The following is a 17,181-nucleotide window of genomic DNA, read 5'->3' on the forward strand; positions in this document are numbered from 1 at the left end:
GAGGGGGAGAATCATCTCCCTGGCCCTGCTGGCCACACTTCTGCTGCTGCAGCCCAGGCTCTGCTTGGCTTTCTGGGCTGCAAGTGCACACTGCTGGCTCCTGTTGAGCTTCTCCTCCAGCAGCACCCCCAGGTTCCTCTCCTCAGAGCTGCTCTCCAGCCACTTACTGCCCAGCCTGGAGTTGTGCTTGGCATTGCCTCGACCCAGCTGCAGGACCTTGCACTTGGTCTTGTTGAACCTCATGAGCTTGGCTTGTGCCCACCTCTGCAGCCTGTCCAGGTCCCTCTGGATGGATCCTTTCCCTCCAGCCTGGCTGCTGCACCACACAGCTTGGTGTGGTCAACAAACCTGCTGAGGCTGCACTCAGTGCCTCTGTCTACATCAACAACAAAGATGTTGAACAAGACTGGTCCCAGGACTGATCCCTGAGGGACTCCACTTGGCCATGGCGCCATTGACAACCACTCTTTGGTTGCAGCCATCAAGCCAGTTCTTTATCCATCTCATGGTCCACCCATCAAACCCATGTGTCACCAGCTTGGAGACCAGGATGTGGTGCCAGACAGTGCCAAAGGCCTTGCTCAGGTCTAGGTAAATGCCGTCAGTTGCTTGCCCCTCATCTATTCATGTCGTGACCTGTTTATAGAAGGCCACCAGGTTTGTCAAATTGTTAACATTACTGGGATATCTACTTTGCAGTAAGGAAACTCCATTGGTTTAGATATACCAAATACAGACAAAAGATAACCTGACCTGTCCAAAAACCTGCTCAACCTGCACATAGACATTAAACTTGATAGGAGGTATCTTATCTCGCACACAACGAGCACAATGAGATTCAGTGAAAAATCAAAGGCCAACATGTATTAAGTACAACAGGCAATTTCCAAAGTTGTGATTAAAGCTGGGCAAATTGTTCCCATAGTTATGTCACTGGAAGAAAAAATTCTTGGATATGCAAATTACATTACAGACTAATTAAATACTGTCTTGGAAAGAGAAGTGCAGCAGCATTTAGAGAGCATTTCTCAAAGCCTTTTTATATGCAACAGTTAATCACTAAGCAAACTCTGTCACCCTGGATTAGGTTCCAAAAAAGAAATCAAACATCTCAGTAAGATATTCTGAAAAGCCTCTAAGATCTAAAGCACAATGCCAAGATACTTGAAAATAAAGTTGTGGAAGTGTCTTACGAGCAAAGAAACAGCCTCAGCGTTTCTCGAGGCACCTGATCAATACTTTGTTTTGTCAGTCATAACTACACATATTTAACAAAAAACTAATTCACACTGAAACCAAATATTCACAATTTTAGCATCCTCTTCACTTAGAAGGTTCAGTCTTTTAAAAACAAAGTAAGAATACTGGCAGAAGCCAAAGCTCCAATACATACTTCTTATTAAACAACTGTTTCTAAATACAAAATGACTGAGGAAATCTTCTGAACACTTTTCTGTATGCCCATAAAAAGACTTGAGGCACATTACTCATTTTAACAACATCCATATTCATAAGCTGGTCAGTTTTCTTAAATGAGCCAGTAAGTGTATGTGTGCTCACTGTAACCACATTTGTCATTGCATTCCTAAGCACAGAAATCACCACTCAAAAAACCTCGCTGCAAAATAAGCCAGAAATATCAAAACTCAGACAAGGGCAAGTGCATGCACCACTGGTGCCATCTGCCACTTTCTTTTCACTGTCTGAAATCTAAGTGTGACATCTGGGTTAAAGGAAGACCACACTCTATTTTGCCTGTCACTCCATTCCCTCTGGTACAAGACTGCTGCTCAGCTCTGAATTTCACTTGAATATCTCTAACATACTGCTCGAGCAAAAATGCCCAAGTCTCATTTGTCTTAAGAGTATTTTTCCATCAAGTATCCTATGCATTAGATGAATATGCAACATATTAATTTATCCTCTGCATAGGCATAAGCAGCCCTGACACCATGTGCCACAAGCAGCTGAGAACAAAGAACTCAGGTCACCTGTCTGAGGACAAGAGAAATGAGCACGGCAGTTCTCCAGCCAGAATCCATGTCTCTGCAGTGCAAACCAATTCCTTAGCACAAGACCATCTTGTTTAATTTCATCCTGAGGTTCAAAGTTGTCTTCTACCAAGAGGAGGTCTAGGCTGGATGTTAAAAGTTCTTGACAGAGAGAGTGGTTGGCATTGGAATGGGCTGCCCAGGGAGGTGGTGGAGTCTCCATCCCTGGAGGTGGTGAAGTAAAGCCTGGCTGGGGCACTTGGTGCCATGGTCTAGTTGACTGGCCAGGGCTGGGTGCTAGGTTGGGCTGGATGAGCTTGGAGGTCTCTTCCAGCCTGCTTGATTCTATGATTCTGTGAAATGTTTCTTGTAAGCATTGCTGAATGGTGAATTTCTCAGCCTTTGTCATACTCTTGCTAAAATTCTTTAACTTCACTGCTTGAATCCTTCTCCAGCCTCTAAACAGAACTGGTCTAGAGGCAACAGCAAAGTTATTCAAGCTACATCTACCAGTTCATGTTTTAAACAGTTAGGTTTAATCAACCACTAACCAAAGACAAAGTGAACTTTTCCTACAAATAAACTAGGGACATAAATTTAAAGATATTACTTTAAAAACAACCCAAAAAAAAAAAAAAAACCAAACATAAAGGAGCAGTAATGCTACTTAAAGGGAATCTGTTTCAACAGCAAAAAGCAAAGAAAGGAGAGGAGGTAAAAAAGATAGCTCACATTTTAATGTGATTCTTTTTGCTGCATAGCATTCAGGATTAAGAAAAATGATTAGCTCCTTAATCCAAAAGAGAATTTACTAATACCTGATTTTTTGACATTTTAAATTCCAAGTTTATTTGAAACTAACAATATACATATTAATATCTGTAATGTAACAGACGTAAGCAGATTTCCAACAAGAAAAGGAGGAGATAAAGTTGCACCTCCAGCTCCTTAGAACTGTCCCCCCCTTTCCAAACTCTGCAAATAAATTCTGGAAGACTTTACACCATGACACAAAGCCCCACATAGATATGCCAGAAACACACTAAGACAAAGAGATGGAAGGGCTGTTTAGCCTGGAGGGGTTGTTTAACCTGGAGAAGAGGAGGTTCAGGAGAGACCTCACTGATGTCTACAACTGCCTGAAGGAGGCTGTAGCCAGGTGGGGTTGGGCTCTTCCACCAGGCACCCAGCAACAGAACAAGGGGACACAGTCTCAAGTTGTGTCAGGGCAGGTTCAGGCTGGACATTAGGAGGACGTTCTTCACAGAGAAGGTGATTGGCATTGGAATGCTGTGTTAGTTTGAGCCTAGCTGGGATATTTTAGTGAGAGAAATTAGATTACAGCCTGTGAAAAGGAACCAATGCTGATGTCTGCTGCACTCATAGGCTTGCTGAGATGTATAAAAACATACACACAAATAGAGATGAGTTTCTCTCTGAGTGCAGCTGATGCAGGCATTTTTCTCCCTAACCTGCTGTCTGTTGTAACTAATTCTTCTGCTTTCTACCTGCCCTGGCTGATGCTCCAACCTCACCTTGCATGCAGGGCAAACTCTGGGATAAGGTAGAGGAGTGGAAAGAAGGTGAAAGAGTGGTTGGGAGCTCCTCCTGGGGACTCTGGTTTCTGAGACAGATGTTGTGTTTCTGTATTACATTTACCTTGTCTATTTCTGTATATAACTACATAGTTGTGCATATCTGCTTGTATATTGTGCTAAGATGTAAATATAAAGCTTCATTTCTTAATTTCCAGACAGCTGAGTCTAGTCTGGGTGGTTTCATAAGAATGGGGGGGCAGGGAACTCCCAGGCTGTCACAAATGGTTTGCCCAGGGAGACGGTGGAGTTGCCATCCCTGGAGGTGTTGAAGCCAAGCCTGGCTGGGGCACTTAGTGCCATGGTCTGGTTGATTAGCCAGGGCTGGGTGCTGGGTTGGGCTGGATGAGCTTAGAGGTCTCTCCCAACCTGCCTGATTCTGTGACTTATCCAGTTTTAGTAAGAACACCAAACATCCCATTTCAGCAAATGTCACAAACATTAAACAAGCACTTCTCAGATACTGCCTACTGTCAGAATCCTGATGGTATAGTTCATTCTACATTAAAACCCAGTTTCTTTCTCTAAGACAGACTTCCCTTGCAGCAGTTACATTGGTATACCTGCATAAATACAGTGACTTATTTTGTTCAGTAACCATGCACCAGTTTTTTACACTGAAAAAAAGGCCACATTTCATTGCTGGAACTTGACTGTTACCACTGGAGAATTAGCAAATACTAGAGGGTTTACCCCAAAGAAGCCTGACAACCAGTGTGTTCATCCCAAAATGCTGCAAACAAATGGCCTTGCTGTTTCAGGAGGGAGAGGGGACTGTGAGTGTTTGAAGGATTTGCATCAATTCTCCTAAGAGGTCACTGTCTCTTTATCCAAAATAAATATAATTACAAAAAACAGGTCACACATTTGCAGGTGCTCTAGCACAAAACAATGCTGACATATTTTATCAACATGCCTGGAAAACAATCCTCCCAGGATTGTTTTCTACTGTCAGAGCTGAATAAACTGTGGAAGCCAGAAAGTCAGCCCCCTAAAGTAGCACTAAAGCCTGCTGGTTCTCCTGGTAAACAGCAGTCTAGCTGCTCTTTGGGGCACTGGAGAACAGGAAGGGTCTTTCTCTGGTGGCAACGGACAGATTGCAACTGTTGTCTCCAACTACACAAGCAAAGAGACCACAGCACAGCCTTGTGAAGTCCAGTAAAGACACTGCATACACACACACCAAAAAAAAACAATAACTCAATGTTTAATCTACTTTTACATACAAGGAGCATAGCTCCTGAAACAAGGGGTGTAGCACCAAAACAAGTCTGGTGGATGTGCTAGGTTGAAGCTAGCTAGAATGTTTAGGTGAAAAGAACTAGATTACAGGCTGTGAAAGGGAAACAGTGCTAATATCCACTTCATTCATAGGCTTGCTGAGATGTATGAGAATAAGAATGCAAATATAGATAAGACAGTCACTCTCTGCCTGGCCTTTGGGCTGCATCTCTCTCAAACCTAACCCTGCCATCTCTGTGACTAATCCACCTGCTTCCCAACCCCCCTGGCTGACCCTCCAGTCTTCCTAGGGCATAAGGCAAGATCTGGGGTAAGGGAGAGGGGTGCGACAAAGGAGGAAGAGCAGTTCAGAGCCCTCCTGGGGATGCAGGTTTCTGGCAGGGCTGTTGTGTTTCTGTATTACCTTTACCTTGTCTATTTCTGTCTATAACTGTATATTTTGTAACTCTCTGCTTGTCATTGTGCTAAACTGTCAATATAAAGCTTCCTTCAATTTCCAGAGCCCCTGAGTCTAGTCTGGGTGATTTTTTCTGGGGGAAGTGGGGCAGGGAACACCCAAACCATCACAGTGGGGACCAAGCACAGAAGTATATCAGGCACAATTCATGCGGACTAGTAACACAATGTACTTCTCAACTAAGGGAACAAGGTCAGAGTACTGCTATAGACAACTCTTGGGCTACAGAACCATCTACATGCAGCAGATGAGCTCAGAAAAGCCAACAACATTCACCAGTGGTGACTCCATTTATTGTTGTTATGAACCCAATTTTAAGCCCAGGTCCAGATGTAGATGATCCAGGGGCTGGTATATGCTCACAGGACAAAACCCTACAAGCAGGTTTTGCAAGACATGATTTTAGAGACACATTTCTCCATCAAACCCACACAACTCCCATTTGCAATACAAGCTGCTACCCTCCCATACACATTGAACAAGCTACTCCCAGTAGAAATGCAGTACTTACATTCTGAGAACATTATTATTTGTAATACCATGGTAAAGATAATCAGATAGAATCATAGAATCAAGCAGGTTGGAAGACACCTCCAAGATCATCCAGTCCAACCTAGCACCCAGCCCTATCCAGTCAACCAGACCATGGCACTAGGTGCCCCAGCCAGGATTTGCTTCAACACCTCCAGGGATGGTGACTCCACCACCTCCCTGGGCAGCCCATTCCAATGCCAATCACTCTCTCTGCCAACAACTTCCTCCTGACATCCAGCCTAGACCTGCCCTGGCACAGCTTGAGACTGTGTCCCCTTGTTCTCTTGCTGCTTGCCTGGCAGAAGAGACCAACCCCACCTGGCTACAATCTCCCTTCAGGTAGTTGTAGACAGCAATGATGTCTGCCCTGAGCCTCCTCTTCTCCAGGCTAAACAACCCCAGCTCCCTCAGCCTCTCCTCACAGGGTTTGTGTTCCAGGCCTTTCACCAGCTTTGTCACCCTGTATCTTCCCCCAGATGTCTCAGACCAGACAGAAGCATTCCTATGTCAACACACCTGTGTTTTATGTCAAGTTTTGCTTTCTGCATTCTTACCTGTGTAAACCCACAGAGAGGTGCACTTCAGTAGAGCTGCTTTAGATGTCCAGGCCCCCTGACACGTTTACCACAAAACAAACTGCCTCAAAAACAATGGAACAAAAAGAAGTGTTTGCTTCTGTTTGTTATGAAGGTGTAGAAGAACCTCACTCACTTCCAGATCAGGCTGTTCCTGACCCACTAGAGCAAAACAAAGATGTCTTCAGTAATGAACAACAAACCCTCAGAAATTCTTAACCTAAGAAATAGCACAGCCCTATGGATTGATTGCATTCATCAGTCCATGTTTAGAAATGCAGTGTTATGCTTCAGGATCCATAATCAGTTATGAATCAGAAGAGTATTTGTATATACCTCTTCAAGGATAATTGATTTTTAAAATGACACTGATTTACTGTCATTCAAAGCTACTTCTTTATACTTGTGGAGACACAGATAACCTAGGAATGCCTTTCAACCCCAGTACCACATGGGGCTAACATCAATACATTTAAACTATTTGGCCAAATGGATAAGGAGCTTTAAAGAAGAACATTCCAAATCCACCACCACTGAACTCTGTCAGTTTTTGCTTTGTTTCTCCATTTTATTTATACCCACACCATCTGGCTGTATTGATCATGTAGCTAAACAACCTCCTGTCTTTTTGCAAATTAAGAAAATTAAAAACTATTTTGTATGACCATACAGTAACACAAACAATCTCGATTGATTTGCAGATGTCAGCCATAAAGTCACTCACCAACTCTTACACACTGAGTTCCAGTTCATAGAAAACACTCTCAGTAACTCAATGCTGAAGGCTAGACAGATAACCACACAGGAACTCATGGATCACTACTCACTTATCAGGCATTAGATAATAAGACCATTTTTTGCAAGCCTCAAGTTTCAAGTCTTCTGCTTATATCTTTTATCAGATACCACATCCCAAACAAAAGATACATACATCAACAGAACAGACCAAGTTCAATATATTCATTGGTGATCTGGACCAAGGGAATGAGTCCAGCATCAGTAAGTTTGCAGAGGACACCAAGCTAGGAGCAGGTGTAGAGCTGCTGGAGGCTAGGAGAGCCCTGCAGAAGCACCTGGACAGGCTGGATGTTTGCAGAGGACACCAAGCTAGGAGCAGGTGTAGAGCTGCTGGAGGCTAGGAGAGCCCTGCAGAGGCACCTGGACAGGCTGGATGAGTGGGCAGAGGCCAATGGGATGAGACTGAACAAGGCCAAGGGCAGGGTTCTACACTTTGGCCACAGCAACGCCAAGCAGCACTACAGGCTGGGGAGAGCAGCCAGAGAGGGATCTGGGGGTGCTGATTGATACCCGCCTGAACATGAGCCAGCAGTGTGCCCAGGTGGCCAAGAGAGCCAGTGGCATCCTGGCCTGCATCAGGAATGGTGTGGCCAGCAGGAGCAGGGAGGTCATTCTGCCCCTGTACTCTGCACTGGTTAGACCACACCTTGAGTACTGTGTTCAGTTCTGGGCCCCCCAGTTTAGGAGGGACATTGAGATGCTTGAGCGTGTCCAGAGAAGGGCAACGAGGCTGGGGAGAGGCCTTGAGCACAGCCCTACGAGGAGAGGCTGAGGGAGCTGGGATTGGTTAGCCTGGAGAAGAGGAGGCTCAGGGGTGACCTTATTGCTGTCTACAACTACCTGAGGGGAGGTTGTGGCCAGGAGGAGGTTGCTCTCTTCTCTCAGGTGGCCAGCACCAGAATGAGAGGACACAGCCTCAGGCTGCACCAGGGGAGATTTAGGCTGGAGGTGAGGAGAAAGTTCTTCACTGAGAGAGTCATTGGACACTGGAATGGGCTGCCCGGGGAGGTGGTGGAGTCGCCGTCCCTGGGGCACTTCAAGGCAAGGTTGGACATGGCACTTGGTGCCATGGTCTGGCCTTGAGCTCTGTGGTAAAGGGTTGGACTTGATGATCTGTGAGGTCTCTTCCAACCCTGATGATACTATACTGAGAGTAGCTGAGAGCAGCCAGGCAGAAAGGGAGCTGGGGGCATTGGCAGAGAGGAGCTGAAGATGCGGCAGCAGTGTGCCCAGGTGGGCAGCAGAGCCAATGGCATCCTGACCTGGGGGACACTATCTCAAGTTGTGTCAGGGGAGGGGTCTAAGCTGGATGTTAGGAGGGAGTTGTTGTCAGAGAGAGTGATTGGCATTGGAATAGGCTGCCCAGGGAGGTGGTGGAGTCACCATCTCTGGCGGTGTTGAAGCCAAGCCTGGCTAGGGCACTTAGTGCCATGGTCTGGTTGACTGGCTAGGGCTGGGTGCTAGGTTGGACTGGATGAGCTTGGAGGTCTCTTCCAACCTGGTTGACTGTATGACTCTAAAGGAACAAACTAAAAAAGCCTACTTTGTCTAAAATCTCTGTCTTCATAAACCACTTGCTCGAACAGCCAGAGTTACAAAACCTAAAGCAGGCAATTGCCAAAGCATGATAAAGTAGCATTAGAAAAGACTGTTAAGAGAATAGACTTGAATTTCCAAGTGCCGTTACAAACTATCAGCCTCATCAAAGTTTTAATCAGTTCCAAAAGGAAACAGGCAGCTCTAGTCTCAAAGGTTTATAAGCAACGACCTCTACATTGCCATTTTATCAGACAATACAAAAACTACAATACAAAGTTACTATTTCTACAAAGACAGGTTTGAGGTGTCAGGGGGCAAAAGGGGAGAGGGCTGACTTCAAAGTCTTAGTCACACGTTCTAGGTACCAACATGTGTTTTATCTGATTTTTAACCAAAACTCCAGAAGATTGCAGCAACCAGCAGACACGAGTCCAATGCAAAGCTACCATGGAACTGCAGTGACCAAATGAGAGTAAAGGATCTTCTCTATGCCTACGCTGAAGCAATCTACTTTTACAGAGATGTGTGTGCATCTAATCCCACCAAACGGTCCTTTACCCAGAGTGCAACGTCAATTGACACCTGGAGTCAAGACAGTTGCTTTAGTTGGGTTCTGCAGAAGTGGCTGCCAGCCACAGTATCACAGTATCACAGTATCACCAAGGTTGGAAGAGACCTCACAGATCATCAAGTCCAACCCTTTACCACAGTGCCCAAGGCTAGACCACGGCACCAAGTGCCACATCCAACCTTGCCTTGAACTGCCCCAGGGGGGACGACTCCACCACCTCCCCAGGCAGCAAAGCCAGGGCCCCATTAGCTGAAGCAGCAGCTTTTTGTGTACAGTGCAGATAGCCAGAAAACTGTAGACAATGGGTTACATATACATCTGTATGTTCTGCAGTCAGAGCCCTGGCCTAGTGTCTGAACTGTAAGTAAGTTCTTTTTCCAGAGAATTCCAGTCTAAAGAATAAACAATGTTAGGGTTGGGCACAGAATAACAATAGAGAAGTTTATCCAACTCCATTGGTCTGCCAAGTATCTCGTATTCTGCTGGACTGCTTGCTTGCTCTCTTTCTGGCTACCTTCTGCTTGGCTTGTGGCAGCTTTCTACCTCTGTGTCCTGGAGTCCCAAAACTCCTCTCCCTCCGTGGTGTCAATGGGAGAGGAAAGGTGCAGAAAACCTGTTCCCCCCTGCCCTGCAGGTGTGAAGGGGGGGAGCAAGGGGCCCTTCTGGCACGAGGGGTGCCCATGCAGTGCCAGTGCTGGGATCGGGCTGGGCATTGGCTGCAGTCTGCACACCCAGGAGTGGTAACTCTGCTCTGTGTCTAGGAAAGGGATAATTATTGGGGGACTTCCCGCCTTGGGCTTCCCACCTTAGAGTTCTCCCCACCTGCAGAAGGAGTCCCCTGGCACTGCGAAGGACAAGCTCCTGAGGGACAGGACTGTCCCTGCTTTGGAGGCTCCCCACCACAAGCACCCTTTGTGCAAGCTCAGTAGGCCTAAGGAGCCTCACATGTCCTGTGAAAGAGAGAGAGCTGACAGGCATCTGGGCTGCCCTTTCTCTCACACAGCCCAACTCACCTGCCAGTAAACTTTGGCTCAGCCTGATTAATAGTGGGAATGGTATGTTTAGTAGCTTAGCCTTTTCCATCTCCTGACTTCTCAAACAGACTAATTTATCTATGGTATCCCTGCAAGATCTTCTCAATCAAACTGAATCTGCTAATTAAAACTAAATTAGTTTCTGTACATAGTTTTGGGGGTGGGTTTCAGGAAAATAAAATAATTCTGGTTTTATATATATTCCTGACTCAGCCACATTAATTCCCTACCTCCACAACACTCTGCTCATGTCCTTGCATGCAGGCAGACCACATTCTGTTTTGGCTTTGTAAGGTACAGGGGAAAAGGTGGAGAGCAGGCCGGCTGTGCACTGCCTCTCCAGACTTTGTGTCGGGGCAGGGGGTCAGGTGAGGGGGAAGCTGAAATCATAGAATGAAGCAGGTTGGAAGAAACCTCCAAGATCATCCAGTCCAACCTAGCACCCAGCTCTAGCCAATCAACCAGACCATGGCACTAAGTGCCCCAGCCAGGCTTGGTTTCAACACCTCCAGGCACAGCCACTCCACCACCTCCCTGGGCAGCCCAATCCAATGCCAATCACTCTCTCTGCAAACAACTTCCTCCTACCATCCAGCCTAGACCTCCACTGGCACAACTTGAGACTGTGTCCCGGCTATTAAGTTGTTGTTGAACTGTAAGCATATGTAAATTTGCCTTGCGTGTGGTTATTATCTCGTATACTACTTATATTTAGTCTGCTTTTGTAAATATTACTTAACTTCCTTATTCTGCTCATTAATCAAACAAGCTAGCCCCACACTGGGTGCCAAAAATTGTTGTGGTTCATATTTGTACCCTAACAAGTGTGGTAAATTTACTCTGGGGATACATTTCCAATTTATTGGGGTACACATCCAAACTACAACAGTATGCATGCTCCATCAATTACCTAATTCATTACACTATTACCTCATTCATTATATTAAGGTGGTCCTACATTTAAATTCTAGTGGGAGATGTCCCTGCCTATGGCAGGGGATTGGAACTGGATGATCCTTGAGGTCCCTTCCAGCCTAAACTATTATATGATTCTGTTTCTCCACTGTACACAAAAACTCCTGGGGTTTAGTATTAAATTCACTACAGGTTATGTTGGGGACACCTCTTAGTCCAAATCTGCCTTTAGTTTATGTAAAAAGACCAGAAAGATACATTATCTACAAAGTTCAAACAAATTTTACTGTCTTTAATTACTGCTCTTAATTACTGCATCTTATTTCTGATTATTTTAATCTTTGAGCTCTTTCCATCCTTCAGTCTTAAAGGCCTTCCACGTTCTATTATCCTGGTTTCAGACCAGTTCATTATATGCTTATTCAGCCTAAAAATGTTTAACTCAATCCTTCTGACATCAGTACCAGACATAACCATTATCACTTACTGCTGGCACACCTACGTATGCCCTCCAGTGCATGGAATTAGGACCAGCTCCTGACACCTTTCAGGAAGCACCGCTCCAATACTCCTACTGCTGATGTCCCATGTCAGTCAGCACCACAGCATCACAGGCCTTTGTGCAGTTTAATTCTGTCACCTAAGAATGCTTTAAAATCTTCACAACTAATCCTATGTTCTGTGTGCTGGAGAGAACTTAATATAAGCAACAGCAGGGTTTGGTAGTTTGGGGTGTTTTGTTTTGTTTTATAAAGGTTTGTAACTACTCCTGTAAAAGCTCTCTACAGTGTTTGCTTCTCTTCAAAACCATCACTGTAATGCTCTACTTAAAAAGTTAAGGTTTTGATACTGATCACCAGAGGAGCCAATGAGGTTCAACAAGGACAAGTGCAGAGTCCTGCACCTGGGGAGGAATAATAAACTGCACCAGGACAGGCTGGGAGGTAACTGCTGGAGAGCAGCCCTGGGGAGAGGGACCTGGGAGTGCTGGGGGAGAACATCCATGGCACAGCAATGTGCCCTGGTGGCCAAGAAGGCCAATGGGATCCTGGGGTGTGTCCAGCAGATCAAGGGAGGTTCTCCTGCCCCTCTACTCTGCCCTGCTGAGACCTCATCTTGAGTACTGCCTTCAGTTTTGGGCTCCCCAGTTGAAGAGGGACAGGGATCTGCTGGAGAGGGTCCAGCAGAGGGCTACGAGGATGATGAAGGGACTGGAGCACTGCCTGATGAGGAGAGGCTGACAGACCTGGGGCTGCTTAGTCTGGAGAAGAGAAGACTCAGAGGGGATTTAATCGGTGTTTGTAAACATCTGAGGGCTGAGGGTCAGGAGGGGGGGACAGGCTCTGCTCACTGCTCCCTGGGATAGGACAAGCAGCAATGGATGGAAGCTGCAGCACAGGAGGTTCCAGCTCAACACAAGAGGCAACTTCTTGCCTGGAAGGGTCCCAGAGCACTGGCACAGGCTGCCCAGAGAGGTTGTGGAGTCTCCTCCACTGGAGACATTCAAGGCCTGTCTGGATGCTGCCTCTGTGATCTGTATCTGTGTTATGTTCCTGCTCTGGCAGGAGGTTGGACTCGATGATCTCCTTGGGTCCCTTCCAACGCCTAACATCCTGTGAGCTGTGATCTATCCTCTCCGTGAGGGCAAAGTCCGGGAACAAAACCACTAGGAAGAAATACTCTCTCCTGATTTCCACGGACCCAAATATAGCATTATTCATTCCACAGCATGGCCTCAGCTCTGTCAAAGCATTTGCTCCAAGACACTAGATTCAAACCTAGACCTTTCTCGGGTCTCCCACAGATGCACATCAGCCTGTCCACACCCAACAAACTGCAGGACCGGGGCCTGTCACTGCATCAACATAAATAAGGGCTTGTCAGAGCGGAAAGGCACAGCAACAGAAGAGATCTTACTGAACACACAAGCGAACTGTTCCTACTGTCCTGCCTCACAGCAAACTGGGGGGGGGGGGAAGTCATAAACAGAAGCGCGGCATTTTCCCCGTTTATTCTGGGAGGCTCTCCGCAGGAGCCTGACGCGGTAAAGCGGCAGCTTACAGAGGGAGCGCTGCCGGGCGGGCAGGGTGTGCAGCCTTAGCCACTGCATGCCCCTGCCCGCACCTGCGCCCGCAGCGCCGGGGCCACAGCTCCCGCCGCGCTCCCCTGCGCCCGAGCGGCCCAGCGCCGCCGTCCTCCCCTCCCCGTCCTCGTACCCAGCGGCTCCTCCGGATGGGAAACCAAACATGCGAAACAGCATGAAGGAAAGCAGCCGCGCAGGGGAACGGAATCTGGCCTCGGGCAAGACTGCCCCAGACAGCCTGGCCTACCTGCCCACAAGGGCCAGGGAGGGGTCGGGGCAGGGCGGCGGCGCCAGCTGCCCGGACACCATCTTGGGGCGGCTGAGGGCGAGGGGAGGCGCCGCTGGCGCCGGCGCGGCCGTTTACCTGCTCTGCCAGCCCTGCAAGAGGTTGGTGTATTTGCTCAGCGTCCCTTCCAGCACCGGCTCCCGCCGCCTGCCACCGCCGCTACCGGGCGCCTGCGCGCCCCCCGGGCTGGCCGCCGCCGAGCTGGGGCTACTGCCGCCGCCGCCGGCCCCTCCACCTCCATCCAGCCTCCCCGTGGCCGCCGCCCGTCCCGGCAGCCCGCGGCTAGCGGAGGACGACGAGGGAGAAGAGCCCGCCGACGTAGGGCGGCTGCTACTGCGGCTGCTGCTGTTGCTGCCGCCACCCTCGCTGCCCGCCGCCGCTTTCTCCATGGGGCCCGGCGGCGCAGGCTGCGAGCCCGCTTCGGCCGCGGCTGCCGCCCGTGCCCGCGAAGCCCTGACTCACGGGCGGCGAGGAGAGGGGCGGCGCCCGCGGAGAAGGGGCCGGGCCGCGCGGGGCGCGGGAGCCGCCACACCGCCTCCTGGCGAGCGGCTGCCGGTGCGGGGCGGGCTGGGTGCCCGCGCCGGGGCAGGGCTGCCCTGCGGCCGGGGCGATCGGCAGCTAGGGGTCGCGGCAGCGGCGCGGAGCCTCGGCGTAACACAGCCCGCCCGCTGCAGCCCGGCCGCGCACCCCGGCAGTAACAGAGGGGAGCCCTAAGGAAGGAGCGCTCAGCGCACACTGGAGGCGTGCGGACCCACCGGCACAGGCTGGTGTCTCCGGGAGCGGGGGCCCGGTGTGCGCAGTGCCAGGCCCCCGCGCATGTGGCAGCGAGGGGAGAGCCAGCGAGGCCTGGCAAACGCTGTCTGCATCCTTGCTAGGCCTCACATCGCACCACAAGGCACATGTGAGGAGCAAGGGCAGCTCTGTGCCACACAGCAGCGCCATCGGGGAGGATTCCCTGTCAGAACGTGTACGAGTGGCACTCGCAAAAGGCATGCCCAGCGGAGCACAGAGCATGGCACTGGCTCTTGATCCGCACCAATACACATCCCTGCCCGTTGCCACGGAGCGTGGCACCAAGGAGGCAGCTGCCACACATGATGTACATCGGCAGGCTCTATCAGTCACACAATTCATTCAAACCGGGAAAAAACGCTGTGAGGTGTGCCACGTCTGAAACAGGACCACCGGGAAAAGCTAAGCACATCCCTGTGCAGCCAGCTCAGAACGAGCCTATGTGGCTGCTGGCCCTCAAGATAACTTCCAGGGCCATGTTTGCTGCAATAGTCAAATGGCTCACTGTTGTTGAAACATGTATCTTCACAACATCCCATAGTCTATCATAGACTGATGGAATCATCCAGGTTGGCAGAGAGCTCCAAGCTCAGCCAGCCCAACCTAGCACCCAGCCCTGCCCAACCAACCAGACCATGGCACTAAGTGCCCCAGCCAGGCTTGGCTTCAACACCTCCAGGCACAGCCACTCCACCACCTCCCTGGGCAGCCCATTCCAATGCCAATCACTCTCTCTGCCAACAACTTCCTAACAACATCCAGCCTAGACCTGCCCTGGCACAGCTTGAGGCTGTGTCCCCTTCTTCTGTTGCTGCTTGCCTGGCAGCAGAGACCAACCCCACCTGGCTACAGCCTCCCTTCAGGTAGCTGCAGACAGCAATGAGCTCTGCCCTGAGCCTCCTCTTCTGCAGGCTGCACCCCCCCAGCTCCCTCAGCCTCTCCTCACAGGGCTGTGCTCCAGGCCCCTCCCCAGCCTTGCTGCCCTTCTCTGGACACCTTCCAGCACCTCAACATCTCTCTGGAATGGAGGAGCCCAGAACTGGACACAGCACTCAAGGTGTGGCCTGAGCAGTGCTGAGCACAGGGGCAGAAGAACCTCCCTTGTCCTGCTGGCCACACTGCTCCTGAGCCAGCCCAGGATGCCATTGGCTCTGCTGCCCACCTGGGCACTGCTGCCTCAGCTTCAGTCTACTGTCTCCCAGCACCCCCAGCTCTGTCCCCATCCTGTAGTGCTGCTTGGGGTTGTTGTGACCAAAGTGTAGAACCCTGCACTTGGCCTTGTTCCATCTCATCCCATTGGCCTCTGCCCACCAATCCAGCCTGCCCAGGTCCCTCTGCAGGGCTCTCTCAGCCTCCAACAGCTCCACACCTGCTCCTAGCTTGTTGTTATCTGCAAACTTACTGATGTTGGACTCAATCCCCTGGTCCAGATCATCAGTAAATATATGGATCAGGAGTGGGCCTAGCACTGATCCTTGGGGGATCAGTGATTCATGTTGTCATTTTGTAATCAGAGACCTCAAATACTAAGAAGCCCTGAGAGTCTATGACAAAATATTCACTGAACTTAACTCCTGTGCTCTAACCCTGTGAAAAGTTTTGCAGTCCTCTGCTAGAGATCTTTCGAGCACACAGAGTATCATGTGCCTCCTGTACTCTGCACCTCATAAGAGACTCCAACGATCTGAATCCACACACAGCTAGAGACCTACCTTTGCCATGTAACTCAGCACAGAGCTCCTAATTTGGATTCTCCCAGTTTTCACTCTTGAAAATTCTGCCATATGTGTTGTGGTTGTGTAGCTGCAGTGTTGGGCAGCCTGATCCTGAGTTTTGGGTGGTTAAATGTCTCGTGTTGTAGTTAAATACTGAGGCACTGCAGTCTGGAAACTTGAATGTTAATTTAGTGTTTGATTGCTGGAACGTTGAAGGGATGTTTCTGGCAGCACGGACTAAAAGCTGCCTGCAGGGAGGCTGTAGCCAGGTGGGGTTGGGCTCTGCTGCCAGGCAACCAGCAACAGAATGAGGGGACACAGCCTCAAGCTGTGCCAGGGGAGGTCTAGGCTGGATGTTAGGAGGAAGTTGTTGGCAGAGAGAGTGATTGGCATTGGAATGGGCTGCCCAGGGAGGTGGTGGAGTGGCTGTGCCTGGAGGTGTTGAAGCCAAGCCTGGCTGGGGCACTTAGTGCCATGGTCTGGCTGATTGGCCAGGACTGGATGCTAGGTTGGACGGGTTGAGCTTGGAGGCTTGATTCTATGATTCTAAGATTATGAAACAAAATAATTTAGAGTAACTACTCTGCCAGGTGAGAGCTGTTACTCAAAAAGTTCATGTAGAATTTCCTAACCACTGTTTACTATGGAGAGAAACTGCATGGTTATCTCAACTAGAGGGCTGGGACCTGAGTTACTCAGTTTCTTTTAAAATCAGAATCCTATCACCCACACAGTTAAAACTAGAATAAAGTGCAGAAAACAAGAGAAAGATCTCACAGTAGTAAATAAATAATTAATTGAATGGCTGTAAAAAAATCATGTTGCTAAAACCCAAAGTAAAGCACACAGGGAGAAATCAAATCAGCTGTTAGTGTGATTATGATCTATAAATTAGCTACAGTCTCTCAGGAAAGAGATCTTGGAGTCATTTTAAATATGCCTCTGAAAACCCCATCTAGTGTTCAAGGGTAATCAAGCAAACAGCTGTGAGGAGCTCATTAGCAACCCAGAAATAACAGCATGCTGCTGTGTAAATCTGTAGTACAGCCAGTGT

At 49.0% G+C, this 17,181-nt stretch overlaps 1 protein-coding gene across 1 annotated transcript in view; it reads right to left on the reverse strand.

Moving 5' to 3' along the window:
* OSBPL10 (oxysterol binding protein like 10) overlaps positions 1 to 14,073 on the reverse strand; it is a 162,363-nt gene extending 148,290 nt beyond the window's left edge. The window contains exon 1 of the mRNA XM_064169540.1: positions 13,699 to 14,073. Coding sequence (XP_064025610.1) covers positions 13,699 to 14,009 — 311 coding nt within the window. The 5' untranslated portion in view covers positions 14,010 to 14,073. The remainder of the gene's footprint in view (positions 1 to 13,698) is intronic.
* Positions 14,074 to 17,181: the final 3,108 nt, after the last annotated feature.

This window comes from Pogoniulus pusillus, chromosome 32, assembly GCF_015220805.1.
Source record: "Pogoniulus pusillus isolate bPogPus1 chromosome 32, bPogPus1.pri, whole genome shotgun sequence".
Taxonomy (NCBI): domain Eukaryota; kingdom Metazoa; phylum Chordata; class Aves; order Piciformes; family Lybiidae; genus Pogoniulus; species Pogoniulus pusillus.